This window comes from Marmota flaviventris, chromosome 11 (assembly GCF_047511675.1).
Source record: "Marmota flaviventris isolate mMarFla1 chromosome 11, mMarFla1.hap1, whole genome shotgun sequence".
NCBI lineage: Eukaryota > Metazoa > Chordata > Mammalia > Rodentia > Sciuridae > Marmota > Marmota flaviventris.
Window position 1 is genome coordinate 25,479,451 of NC_092508.1, and position 14,812 is coordinate 25,494,262.

At 34.9% G+C, this 14,812-nt stretch overlaps 1 protein-coding gene across 1 annotated transcript in view; it reads right to left on the reverse strand.

Annotated features, from left to right (window-relative positions):
- Positions 1-883: 883 nt before the first annotated feature.
- Positions 884-14,812, reverse strand: part of Cps1 (carbamoyl-phosphate synthase 1) — a 113,612-nt gene continuing 99,683 nt past the window's right edge. The window contains exons 34-38 of the mRNA XM_027941798.2: positions 13,261-13,359; positions 4,013-4,072; positions 3,168-3,280; positions 1,730-1,859; positions 884-982 (exon numbers count right to left, since the gene is read on the reverse strand). Coding sequence (XP_027797599.1) covers positions 884-982; positions 1,730-1,859; positions 3,168-3,280; positions 4,013-4,072; positions 13,261-13,359 — 501 coding nt within the window. The remainder of the gene's footprint in view (positions 983-1,729; positions 1,860-3,167; positions 3,281-4,012; positions 4,073-13,260; positions 13,360-14,812) is intronic.

Genomic DNA, 14,812 nt, shown 5'->3' on the forward strand with positions numbered 1-14,812 from the left:
TAGTATGTAAAAGGAATGGTGTCCCTGTGTTTAAAGTGTGTGGAATTCATAGTGCACTGTGGGACTCAGTAGATCGACAGAATCCATTATCTGAAAGGAGTAAGCAAGAATTCCAAGTCATTCCAAAATCGGATGAGAGGGTGAATGACACAAATCTACAAATTTCATTTTACCCACGTAAAACTCCAATGTAAAACAAACAAACAAGTACTTAACTATCTCAGTGTTCTCTACCATCAGTGAACGTACTCCAAAGACCAAAACAACTAACCAGTATCCTGGAAAGAAATCCTTAACCTAAAGGCCTCTGTCACATTTCTTGAATTCAGTCACATGAGAACGGAAAATGGTATTTGTGGATTAGTCAGATAGGTGAGAATTATTATCAAAAAGAAGCAATACATAACATCATGATGAAGTGGCTCATAAATTAAACCTACATTTTATGTTACCAAATTTTTATAGTATTCTGCATTATTAATGTGTCCTGAGTGTGGCAGATACTATTTAAAAACAATGCCAAGGGTATGTTTAAAGTACTGAGAATTCAGAAGATAGAACGGCAACTTTTTCCTGCCATGATTGTCATTAATCAGCACCATAAAATGTTAACTGCAAATAAACACATAGGTGAGCCTAGCCCACCCAAAACAGGTGTTATTAAATGGATGAAAATCTCACAAAGAATGAGTTACTTAAAAAGGACTCTAATCAAGTTTTGACAATTAAATTGTGAAAGATATGAAATATTAAGGCATAACAGGGTAAACTGAAATAAAGTCTGGTATCAATATTCATCTCTGGAAAACAAAGTTGGGAATCAGTTCATTTTGATAAAACAGGGCTCAGGTTGATTGAAGAATGGGACCGGGCTTCTGCTTCCTTATGCTGCTTTCCCAGCACTGTACTGCCTGTAGTGGAAAAGACTCTTGGAGTCCACATTGCGAGATTTCTGAACAGCTTCAGCAAAAAGTTTGGTCACCTGCAAATAAATGATAAGAATCTTAGCAACCCACATGCAATGAAAGTGAATGTTCAATGAATAAGAAGTGAAAAGTCACAACTGTGTGCTCTCAATTTCTAAAGGGATATAGGATGAAAGGAATAAAAAATTTTATTTCATGGAGATTTTTCCCCATTTCTCAGATGTCACTATGAATAAGCTTATTTCTCCACCCACCCCCAGGGATTGATATTGATTTAGTATGTGTGTGTGCACACACACGTTATGTATATGGTGGGCAGGAGGTTAATGAGTCTCAAGTCTGTGAGTCTACCTATGATAAATTTGGTGGGTCATGTCTAAGTAAAACTGAATGGACCTTATGCAACCATTTTCTGTGGATTGGACAAGCACTTGTACCTTCAATTATTTATCTGTTGCTTACATGTGGTCACTTTCATTGAGAAACAGTGGAATAAAATTTCAACCTTTATTCCATACCCCACTGTCACTTTTTATTCAAAGGTTACTTGTATAAGGAATGAAGTAATGAAAGAGCCATGGTTATTCAAGAATTTTAATGATCTCAATTGCTTGACCACCAACTGTCCCATTAAAGCCATGACCTACCATGTTACTACCATTATCTAAGCTCTATTAAAAATTCCAATCTATTCTGAACATTGCAAGGAGAAGGAAAGAGATGTGCATATACTGATTAACATTCTTAGTGTGGGACCAAAAATAAAACCTATGTGCAGCCTATACCCAAAGGAGAGAACATACCTGAAAATTAGTGAGGAGAGCTATTCCACTGTCAACAGCTGTCCTCCGAATCACATAATTATCATGGACAAACTTAGTGTTGTTGTTGGGGAGGTTAATCACTAGGTCAATGCTGCCATCTTTAATAAGTCTGGAAGAATAAACAAAATAAATTAAAACTTGCAATGTATATTGTATAATTTGTTTTTAAAATACTAACATAAATGATTCTCTTGGTCATTTAAGTCAATGTCATACTGAATTGACTGCCTCCTGCCTTCCTCTATTCCTAAGTAAATTTTCAAACTCATTTGGGGATTATAACTCTTTTATTGTGTTCTTGAAAAAGTTCAATTGAAATTTTAATTAATGAGAATTAAAATCTGTTTCTATTTAAAAATGCTATCTGACCATAGTAAGAATTGATAATTTGATACATATTTACTTTTTTTTTTTTTTTACAAAGTGGTGATCTCTGCATCAATGAAGGCCTTCCTATCCCACAATCCAAACTCATATTCCATCTACTTCACTGCCTGCTTCCCAGGGCCTCTCAGCAGATGGTGTAAAAACACAGGTAACCTGATTTTGAATTAAACTATTTCACATTTTGTTATGGTGCTGCTACAGACACTACTAGAGAGTTAAATACCAAAAGCATAAAGTAGTACTGATTATTGTCTTACAAAGCTCTAAAGAGAGGAATTACATTATCTTGGGAAGCCTGTGACGGTCTGTACATGATGCCATTTTTTATTAATTTGATAATAATTTATAGATTGGCTTTCTAAAAGCTTGGACAAATAGTAGCATGTATAAGATTTGGTATTATGTAGCCAGTGGGTAGGTTGTAATATCCTGAAATGGTCTGCCATGCACTTAGACCACATAGTTTAGTATTGACATGCTGGTATTCCTGAAGGCTCACACAATGTTCTGAAATAATATCTTACAAAACCTAATGGTGATGTGGTCTAAGGCATGATAACAATGTGATCAGGCAATGAGCACTTTAGAAATCTGACGGATGACATTACTACAATGCTCACTAAAGTATTTTTCATGAAGCAAGGGCTCAATAAATTGATCCACTGATGCACAACATCAGTGAAATGTAGATGATTAACCTTACACTTAATATACATGAGTTTGACATGAAATAAAGTACTGCAAGACATTCATTCTTGCTTTCATTTTTCTGTCAATAAAATGATCCTACCAAGAAGTATTTGAAAGATGTTTCATAATACCATGCACTCAATAGACAAAGTGTGTTCTATAGTATTTGAAAATTTCATAAGTGAAATTTTACTAGCATCCACAAATATATTCATTTTTAAATTGGTTGATTAAAAGGATTTTTCATAGGCTTATAATTGTAAAGTAACTCATTCACATTATACTCATTCCCACAATTAATCCTCTATGTCACAAACTCAGAAAATAGTTCAGTTCTTACTTTCTGATGGAAGACAGGCTGGGATTCTGTCCTTCCTGAGATGGCCATGCCACTGGGGTGGCGGGGACATTGTTGGCATTGAGCCAGTCTGATGTGGCTTCTGTGGCAAAGAGCTGCATTCAAAATGAGAAATCAGTTACTGTGTCATAGTCAAAGTTTTTGTAGATCAAGGAAGCCTACTAAGATATATGTATCATTTAAAATATAAAGAAGAAATTGATAAGCAGGAAAAGTAATATGGCACCAGTAGTAGAGACTGGGACTCAAAATCTAGAGGCATAGACACTTTAAATACTTTTAAAATATTTGCAGTAAAAAAAAAAAGAATCTTAGCTGTAACTGTTTTGTACAAGAGAAAAATATAGAATTATTCATGGCTTAGGACTTATTTTTATCAGGTCAACAAAGCCCCATGGTCACAGACCCACCCTGAGCCATGAGAATAATTTTGCTTTACTGAAACAGGCTTTGTGTACAGGTATTCACTGCAAAGAAGTTTTGCCTGTAACTATAACAGCTGGAAACTATGACCTCAGATGGAAACAGGAAAATAAAAAAGAAAACTATGTGGAAATGCATTGGAACTTTGTTCCAATTAGGCTTCAGCTAAACTTGCTAAGATTTTAGCTGACAACGTCTATTGAGTTTGTGGTAATTTTGTTAAAAAACTAGTCTTTCTAATCTTTTCCTTCTATTGAAGTTTGGAAACTACCAAGTGAGTTAAACCTATCAGGTTGAAAGGAAACATCTTAAGTGATTTATTTCCCTCTTTCTACCGTATTTGGTTTTGTGGGCAGATATCAATGCAAACCAAAAATACTGAAAAGAATAATAATATAGCATACCTTGAAGCCTTCATTGTGTAACTGCTCAGCCACACCAAGGAATCTTGGACGGAATGATTGCTGAAATGGAATTTAATAAGATTCACTCTCTAGATGCATATGCTCTTTATTTAAATATATTCAATATGGCAGTCCCTCACACTGTCAGAAAAGACAAAACCACATGTTGCTGGGTACTTTATATTAAAGATGACAGGGTTTTTTTCCCCTTTTATTCACCTATACTGAGTATAAGTTCTTATTAATTTTCCAACAGATGAAATTTCAACCTCACTGATTTGTTCTATACTATTACAAAGTCTCCCTATTGAATCCACTTAGTCTTTGACTATAGGTTTAGATCCCCCCAATTCTACATGGATCCTTTCCCATGTCAGGGGCATGTAAAAGACACCTGGGTTAGGATATGAACACCAAGTCTTCCTCTTGAGTTGTTCTGCCTGTCCAGCCTGCTCTAATTGCTAAGTTTTAATTCCATGCTGCCTTCAATAACTCAGCCACTGTCCTGGTAGCTCAAGTACAGGTCCTGGAAATAGCTCAATCATTTGTAACTCAATTTTGCATTTACTCTGAGGCAATAAAATTTTGTGATTAAAGAATGAGCTCTATACCACACATACAGAGAGAGAAAAAAAAAATAGAGCTCTGGAGTCTCTAAGCTGCATATCGAATTTTAGCTTTACCATTCACAAGTAACATGTGCTTAGAGAAGTTAATATCTTTGAGCACTCATTTCTAAAACAGTGATGACAATAATATTTCTACTTCTTGTGGACTTACAACTTACTAACAAATTAAGCCCAAGTTTTCAATTCTGCTTATATTATAAGAAAACCAACATAGGTATATTAAAATAGGTTGAAGTCATAATCTAAAGCTTATATATCCTTTATATTTTTTCATATATATGACACATATTTTTAAATGCTCTAATCATTCACCTTTTACTTTTCTCAAAAGAACAGACCTCTAAAAATATAACAATTATTCAAAGTTACCACAAGTGGTATATTTGTTGCTCAATTTAATTTTTTAAGTGCCTCAAATATGGGACAATTGGACAAATGTGCTAAACTGCACGACCTTGAGCAACTTCACCTCTCTATGATATATTCTCCTCATCTCTTAAATGGAAATAGCAACAGTACCTTGTCACAGGGTTAGTGTTGTTTTCAATAAAGTAATTGTAAATGGTACATAAGTGCTAATACTACAACTTAGCACAGTGACAGGCCCAATAATATTTCTCAATAAATATTTATTATTATTATTATTATTATTATTATTATTATTATTATTATTGAAATCATTGTTTTTTCCAGTTTCTTATATGTTAGATTTCTTCATCTACCTCCTCGTTTCCAAGCCTGGGATCTTAAAGCAGCTGTTATACTAGTAACAGTTACACTGCTACCCAAACGATATCACATATACACATTTTACTTCCACACAGGTTTCCCTAATGTTCCAACTCACTGTTCAAATACTTACTAGTAGTCCATTGTCCTTTCCTTCCCAGGACCCGAGATAGTTTCCAGGTCCTACCTTCCCTGGACTTCTGCCCATTACCATCAGGGCATTCCCACTTCTAAATATACCACCCGTGTTTAAGAGCTAATCTTTGCAAGACAGTAGTCAGGATGAAAGGAAACAAAGCTAAGTGACATATCTAAAGACCAGTCCTTGATCTTGGTTTCATTAACATGGATGTCTGAGCACCTGTCCTATATTATTTAAAGTCATATTTAAAACATATCCATTCTTTATTTTTTATTTTATTTTTTAAAAAAAGAGAGAGAGAGAGATTTTTTTTTTTTTTTTTTTGGTAGATGGACACAACACAATGCCTTTATTTTTATGTGGTGCTGAGAATTGAACCCTGGTCCCACGGCTAGGCCAGCGCTCTACTGCTGAGCCACAATCCCAGCCCAAATATCAATTCTTAAATGGGACCATTTTGCTGGTTTCCCTTGAAAAAGGTTTTAAACAGATGATGTAATTTGGTTACCTCAGTAAATATCTTAAATCATACTATAAATGGTTGAAAATCATGGACATAATCTTATTTCAGAGAAACTAGGAATTGCGATAAAACCTATCAAGATTCTTGTACAATATTGATAATGTTCAGTGGATAAAACCTTCTCGTATTTATATGCAGAGGTTCTCTGAGAGTATATTTAAATCCTAGGGAAAGACTCCAAAGATTATATTCAAATACAAAATTCTTTCAGATTCTGATGCTCTCAATCCCAGAACTGAAGTTTTATGAAAGGAAACTATTGGCAAATAGAAAAGATAAATGCAACAGGATGTATCTCAGCTAAGGCAGGCTAAGGGGTTATTCATGACAGTCTTCTAGAATATGAATTGAAACTATGCCCAGGACAATCATTTTCCATATACAGTTGGGACCAAGCAGGAATAAATGAGCTTGGATACAGAATCTCATGGCTAAACATTTAAAAGAGTAGAATAAAATTAGACAAGTAAAATTAGAGAATAACTCTTAGTGACATTAGGACTGTTTAATGAGTTATATGGCAGACTCATAAAAAGAAGTCAGGCAGAAGAAAAGAACAATCATATGCTAAAGTATGATCCTTCTGGTAAAGGAAGGAACTGAACAGATGACATATTTAGTTTTGTTCATGGTCTAAAGTCTCTTGATTTACAGGAAATATACATGAAATATTCAAAATGAACCTCTGAGTTTTGTTAAACTCCTAATATGAAAACTTATATTGTGAACTCTGGCTAAACACAGACCAGATGGAACTTTGCCCAAAATCAGATTAGGAGATAAAACATAAAAGTGTTCAGCAAACTTATTGAATAAATGATACATTAATCATGAACTTAACTATTAATCCCTTAGACTTCCTTAACAAAAAGTCACTGAAAATATAGTGATAATAATAGTGAATAATGACTTTATTTATTTATTTATTTGAAATATTAGGAATTAACTCAGGGATACTCTACGTTAAACTACATTCCAAGTCTTTTTTTTAAGACAGGGTCCGTCTTTTTCTTCGATTAGGTGCAGGGTCTCTGGTCTAATTCATATGTCCTTGATCCAATTTGAGTTTTGTGCATGATGAGAGATAGGGGCTTAATTTCATTTTGTTGCACAGGGATTTCCAGTTTTCCCAGCACCATTTGTTGAAGAGACTATCTTTTCTCCAATATATGTTTTTGGCAACTTTGTCTAGGATGAGATAACTGTATATATGTGGGTTTCTCTCTTTGTCCTCTATTCTGTACCATTGGTCTATAAGACTTCCTTAACAAGACTCATATAGGGCAAGTAATATAATCAAGAATCAATAAATGGGATGCATTCAGACTAAAAAGCTCCTTCTCAGCAAAAGAAACAATCAGTGAGGTGAAGAGAGAGCCTACAGAATATCACACACATTAGATAGAGTATTAATCTCTAGGATATATAAAGAACTCAAAAAACTTAATAGCAAAAAACCAAATAACTCAATCAATAAATGGGCCAAGGACCTGAACAGACACTTCTCAGAAGATGATATACAATCAGTCAACAAATATATGAAAAAATGTTCAACATCTTTAGCAATTAGAGAAATGCAAATCAAAACTACTCTAAGATTTCATCTCACTCCAGTTAGAATGGCAGCTATCAGGAATACAAACACCAAGGGGTTAGGGTTATGGCTCAGTGGTAGAGCACTAGCCAAGCACATGAGAGGCACTGGGTTCAATCCTAGGCACCACATAAAAATAAATAAATAAAATAAAGGTCTTGTGTCCAACTATAAAAACTAAAAAATATTTTTAAAAAGAATACAAGCAATAATAAATGTTGGTGAGGATGTGGGGAAAAGGGCACAATCATACATTGCTGGTGGGACTGCAAATTGGTAGGGTCAATATAGAAAGCAGTATGGAGATTCCCTGGAAAACTGGAATGGAACCACCATTTGACCCAGATATCCCACTCCTCGGTTTATACCCAAAGGACTTATAAACAGCGTACTACAGGGACATAGCCACATCAATGTTTATAGCAGCACAATTCACAATAGCTAAATGTGAAAGCAACCTAGATGCCCTTCAGTAGATGAAGTAAAGAAACTGTGGTATATATACACAATGGAATATTACTTAGCATTAAAAGTGAATAAAATCATGGCATTTGCAGGTAAATGGATAGAGTTGGAGAATATGATGCTAAGTGACATAAACCAATCCCCCAAAACCAAAGGCTGAACTTTTCACTGATATGTGAACGCTGATCCATAATGGGGGTGGGGGTGGAACATGGGAGGAATGGAGGAACTTTAGATAGGGCAAAGGAGAAGGAGGGGAAAGGTGGGAAAGATTGTGGAATGAGATGGACATCATTACCCTAAGTACACGTATGAAGACACGAATAGTGTGACTCTAATTTGTGTACAACCAGAAACATGAAAAATTGTGCTCTGTATGTGTAGCATGAATTGAAATGCATTCTACTATCATGTATAACAAATTAGAATTTAATTTAAAATTAAATTTAATTTAAAAATAAAAAAATAATGACTGAGTCCATCTTAAGACAGAGTCTCACTAAATTGCTAAGGCCAGCCTTCAATTTTCCATTCTTCTACCTCAGCCTTTGTAGTTACTCACATTCTAGGTGTGTGCCACCATGCGCAGAAAATAACTTTTAACTATGTTTCTAGAAGGCTATTTCACCAGTAAAGTGGTTCTCAAAGCAGACTTTGAGAATAGCAGCAAGCATTACCTGGAACTTATTAAAAATATGAAAATTTAGGCTCCACCCAGATTTATTGAATCAGGAACTCAAGGAGTATATCCCAACAATCTGTAGTTTCTGCATATTAACATTTAGAAGTGGAAAAGAAGGGAGGCTGAGTGGACGATCCTTCACTCATTTTGCAATTTAAGGTCAAGATGCATTAACCTCAGCCAAAGTCACAATGAAAAATGTTGAGGGAGGAGCACTAGAATGCAATTTTTTTCTTTGTCATTTTAAAGTAAAATAAGTCAGCAAGGCCTCTAAGGTCTGCAGACACCAGGCAGAACCTCATTATGGAGCTGTTTCAGTGCTGTCCCCCAAGTGGAAAAGATAAATATCCAACATGACAGTATTGGCAGTTCCCAGCCAGGGAACCACTCTGCCTTCTGGTCTGGGGTGTTGGCTTCCATAGACACATTATAAACTTCTATCAAACATGTATTGAACACTTGTGACACATAAAACAGCCTCTCTACAAAAAGAAATTACAGCTGTCAGCTTGCATCTGAGTAGCCTCAGATTTAAAAGCTGATTGAAAATACCTGTGTAAGAAACCATTTGTTACTAAAGGTGAAAAGTACAGGCTGATTTATTTTCTTGGAAATGTTTATAAGAAGGAATCCCTTTAAAAGTGAAGCACATATATATTTCCTCCAATGATCATTTTTCCATTAACCCAACTGCTAGCTGAAGAAAAGAAAGCCAAGTTAATACTAAGTAATGCCTACAGATTCTCCAGGGACATGGGGACTGACAACTCTATGGTTGTTCCTAATGATGCTGTATTGAAGATAAAAGGTTATTCATGTCACTGGAGTTGTCCTTTCAAATAAAATGCTTGCTTTGTGTTTCTGAGCAATGCTGAAGCGCAGATGTCAGGTTGGTGCTTGCCATTTCACAAGCATCAGTGAATAGCCCAATCAGAGGGGGAAAAAAGCAAGTGCTCTTGATCTACTCCAGAGTGAATCATTTATTGTTAAAGGGTGTTCCAGAAAACCTCAAAACAAGGCAGATTGCCTACTCATAGAAACTAAAAATAAGTTCTGATGTGATGAACAGTGGCTGGAACTACTGCAGGAAAACCAAGCATGATTTTGTTGCCACATAAACCTATATTAAGCCTTTCTAACTTTTGAAATGCCTTGGAATATGACAAGTCTTGGTAGAGACTTGAAACAGTTAAGTTGGCGAGGATCTCTTGTCAATATGTGAATCCTGACTTTTTCTCTAAATCCTCGTTAGGCAAGATTGATATGATGATATTACGAATATTTCATACTTCCCAGGCAATTTGGCCCATGGGATTTAATTTGGAAGGGCAGAAAGAAATAAAGAGTTTGTAAAGGAGTAGGGTGGAAAAGAGGTGAGAATTTAATATTTAGGACTGCCACAGATAATGTGTGTGCACACACGCGCGTGCACACACACACACACAAGCACACCCAATCTACTTATTAAATATTGAGAAGCGGTTTTTGAAACCTGCTAGTAATAAATGCCTATTTAAAACATGTAATAAGTTTAAACACTAAAAAAAAAAATGTTTCCTGGCTGAGAGACTCTTTTTCCTCTGCTTCATGTTTATCTGTTCCTACAACTATCTCTTGAAACCTGCAGTAAAATTAATAAGTCAAGGTACCTTCACTAAATCCTTCTACCCATACCAGGAATTTGTCGGGGGTGGGGGAGAGGAAGACAAAGGAAGCCCTTTACATCAAATGGGATATTGATCATCTTCCCCATTAATAATGAAGAAATAAATTATCAAATTAACTGCAGCAAAGTTGGGTACCAATGTTCTTCTGTAAGTGAAGTTCACAGAGCTTCATATTAAATGAATGATTCCCTTAAGAAATCAAAATGTAATCATGAACTTGTTCTCTCAGAACTTTATTACCTAACTCATCTTCAACCATATACTTTCCAATATATTCACTAGGCCCAAGCTCCATTTACATTTTAGCAGTAGTATTTTATGATCTTTTCAGTTTTGACATTATATGTTTGAAAAAAGTTTATATATATATTCTCTAACCAAGTAAGATCATGGTCAGTAAAGTGCTTTCTAAAAGGAACAGTGTATCCTGAAATATGAAACTTGGATTACTTTATCTGTATCTGCTATGAAAATTGGATAAAAAGATGAGATAAGATTTGGTTCCTTTCTAGCTAAGAAGATTTCTGGTGAGTTTTATGGCCATTAACTTTCTGGTTAGAATATTCTGTCATGTTTTTCAGTTTAAATTGTCTGATTAAGCACTTTTTAAAATCACTATGAAAGAAAACCCTCGATCTAGCAATAAAGAGACTATACATTAACTGTTGGAATGGAAAGTTTTCCTTGCCTCTCATATAAAATAAGTTAAAAAATGAAACTTGTCTACCTCTAGAGATTTACAGTCCAGTCCTGTCAAATTTTTCCACAGTTGTAAATATTTCATTAAATATAATTTTAGCAAATATTTCCTTAAAACTTGGTTTTTGACTTTATACTTAAGAACATATTTTTAAATTCCTAACATTTTGTATTTATACACAGACAGAAGGTCCTTTATGACAATTCATGTAGATGCTAGAATACTGATATTCTTTAAAACTGACATCCTTTAAAAAGAATGCATTGAAAGGTAGAATTCCAATGGACAGAATCATACTGCTTTAAGAAAACAATTTTTCCCCTTAAAATAAAAAACTCCCTTTTTTCCTACAAAGCAAAATTCTGTTCACTGATGCCAAAATCACACAAATACTTCATAGGGATCAAATTAATTTTGGCTTCACATTTCCCTGCAGCGCTGGAACCAAACAAGGCACAATTTTTTACATCACTGCCTTCTTAAACTGGTATTTTAAAATGTTAGCACTATTATGATTAGTCTGAAGATCAGGGCTAAGGGCATGGTCTCCTTTGAATGCCCCCAGGTCTCACATTAAACTTTAAGCCATAACTGGAAGTTGGGCAAATATTCTCATACTTGAGACTTAATAATACTTAATATGCGTTTATAACGTGATGAGTCGCTCAGATGATGTGATTTGTCTCTAAACTGCCATTAAGCTTCACAATTGCAAGTCATCTTGTTAGCCTCTGCTCTAACTATTCACCATCACCCTTCTGGCACCTTTTTTTTTATTTTTTATTTTTTTAAGTTCCTTCTGGCACCTTTATGAAGCAAAATCGCAAGTTACTCTTTGCAGAAACTTCTCTAAAACCACTACTTGTCCAGTCTCCAGAGTCTCATTTACTAATATTAAGAAACCCTAATGAGACGGCATTTATAATAATCACCTACTGACTTAAGAATACCTGTTACTGTTCTAATTATATTTTTATTGATTTTTTTAATGTAACCACACAGGGTTTGTACTTATTAAAAGCATAGTGGGAATGTTATATAAGGCCATCCATCATTTTTATAGGACCCAAGAATTACTAATCTCAAAAAAATGACCATTGAGAAGCATATAGTATTTTTTTCAGGAAATTTGCAAACATAATGATTTGTGCACTTTTCCAATAAACATTCCAAGGGATAATAGACTTTTCTGTGTGCAATTTTATCCTAAGATTTACATTTGACTTGAAAAAATAAACTGATAATGCCCTTTTCATTGTACATGATATTTATAATAATTTCTCCCTGATTTGACCTTGAAAGCTTATCAAATACTAATATTTTAAGAGCTTCCACAATATACTATGGAGTATTTCTTAAGTTACTGCCCTGTAAGAATGTTCAATCTGGGAAGTTAGAGTGAGAACATTTCTCAAATAATTTTCCTTTCTTCAAACTTGAATCTTTGTCATTTAGCAGACATTGAAATATGAAGGACTGGGCATATGCAGGACTGAATGAGAAAGGAAAGAAGGAGGGAAGAGAGGAAGGAAATGGAAGGAGAAAGAAAGAATATTCAAGAAAGAACAAACATGACTTCAATTTGATAAATGTTGGGTTTGAAACATCCAAAAGAGGTAGACAGATTGTTGGAAACATGAGATGATGGAAGAGAAAGAATTAAAGGTGTTACTTACAGCTAGAGAATAGATACTATAGACACAGAGGAGATGGCAAGGGAGATGGTCAAAAGAGGAGAGAATGGAGTGCACTCTATTGAAAGCCTATGTTGAAGGGCTAAGAAGGAGGAGCCATAAGCAAGATATACAAAAAAGGCCATACCAAGGAGTAAGAGAGATTGCTGTTGTTTTAAGGTACCTGAGTGCCTTTTAGAACAAATCCTCCTTCACTACAGACATTTCCTTTCTTTTTATCCTATTATTTTATTTTTGAATTGGCTACTGTAACAGGAAAAGGCAAAAACCAGAGAACAAATAGAATAACAAATGTCCATTTTTTTCTATAAGTTGGTATTTTCTTTAGTGGAATGTGAAACAAGTCTCCTCTCTTCTATGCCACAATTAATGTCCCAGGCACTCTGTGCTACCCCGGGAATGTGTACAGCTGCACACCCTTACCTGGATTCCAATGAGGATGCCTTTCTGAGGTATCTTAAACCCTGTGGAAAGCATTGCCTTCAGGAAGGCTGTATGAATACCTTCACCAAAGCAAGCCACCTGTTTAGGAACAAAGGAAAAAATAAAACAGAAAGAAAATAAGGGTCAACTGCACTTACCAAAACAAAGAAAAACAAAACAAAACAAAATACAAATGGAATGCAATTTACTCATAGACTTCTTTCTTAGATTTTTATCAATGTTGCCCAAAGACCAGGCAATCTGAATCCAGGGATTAAAAGGCTGGCCAAGGCAGATGTATCTTATGTTTTTAATTAAGCATAATGAATGAATAAGCAATTCTTTCTCTATTCAACAACACTCAGTGGTACTGGATTCTACTGTGAGTTATTTGGATACAAATCATAGCTTCTGGTCCATAATGTGGTGAGTTTCCAAATGTTAATATGACTTAATGTTTAAATAACAGTATATGTCATATATACTACCCAGCAGCGCATGAATTCACAGGTCAGTAGTAGAAATGACTAACTGCTGATCAACTGGTTAGGAGTCATTTCATACAGCTTATAGAAAAACCTCCTAGGAAATTCAATAGCAGCATGAAAATCTCAGAGGAGCTTGTTCGTTTTTTTATCATTTTCATAGAATGAACCAAAATACCCTGCAACTAGTCCTGAATGCCACAGCCATATGTTTAAAAAAAGATTCCAAACTAACACGTATTAGGACGTACAGAGGTTTCATGGAGGGTAACTGTGCTACAATCTAGCTACAAGTCAAATAGCCACCATAACTAGAGGACAAGTGGTATATTTCAACATGATGGGAGTCATTTCTGCCATGAACATCATCATTTGGCACAGGTACAGAACCACCATTATAGTAAATAACACCAATGTCTGAATTCATTCTTTAAGCAAATGACTCCCTTACTGGGCAAGGATAGTGCTCATAACTATAACCTTCACTGACCACAAGTGCATGCTGCTTTTCACTCCACAGTGAATATTTTAATCAGTCGTGTACTGACCAACTATCTTAAATAATATCACCCTAAGTTAACAGATCAGAAATTTTATTGAAATGAATTGTGGAATCAGTCATAAAGTACAGGTAAAATGACACAGGAGTGGTTTCAGCAATTTTCTGTGAAACAATACAAAGTAGTGAATATTCCAGTAAAGATTAAGACTTGCATCCCCAGTTTACAACCAAGAAAATAAAATGTCCTTTCATTCATCCAGGAGCTGGAGTCTTACATGAACCTGGAACAAGCCATTTAAACACCGAAAAATCTCTCTGAAACATAATCAAGATTTCAAAGCTAAAATTATTATTCTGATTTTAATTATAAAACAGACCTTGAAACATGACACTTGATGGCACTTGGAAATATGACTTTTTCTAATAACAGAGGAATTTTCTCCTTTTTATACTTAATTAAAAAAAAAAAAGGTACAACCAAGAGCAGAGCTCAATTTCTCGTTCAATATTTCAACAATTCCAAAAATGTATGTAGGGAGGCGGCAAGGACATTAGCACTGAAACC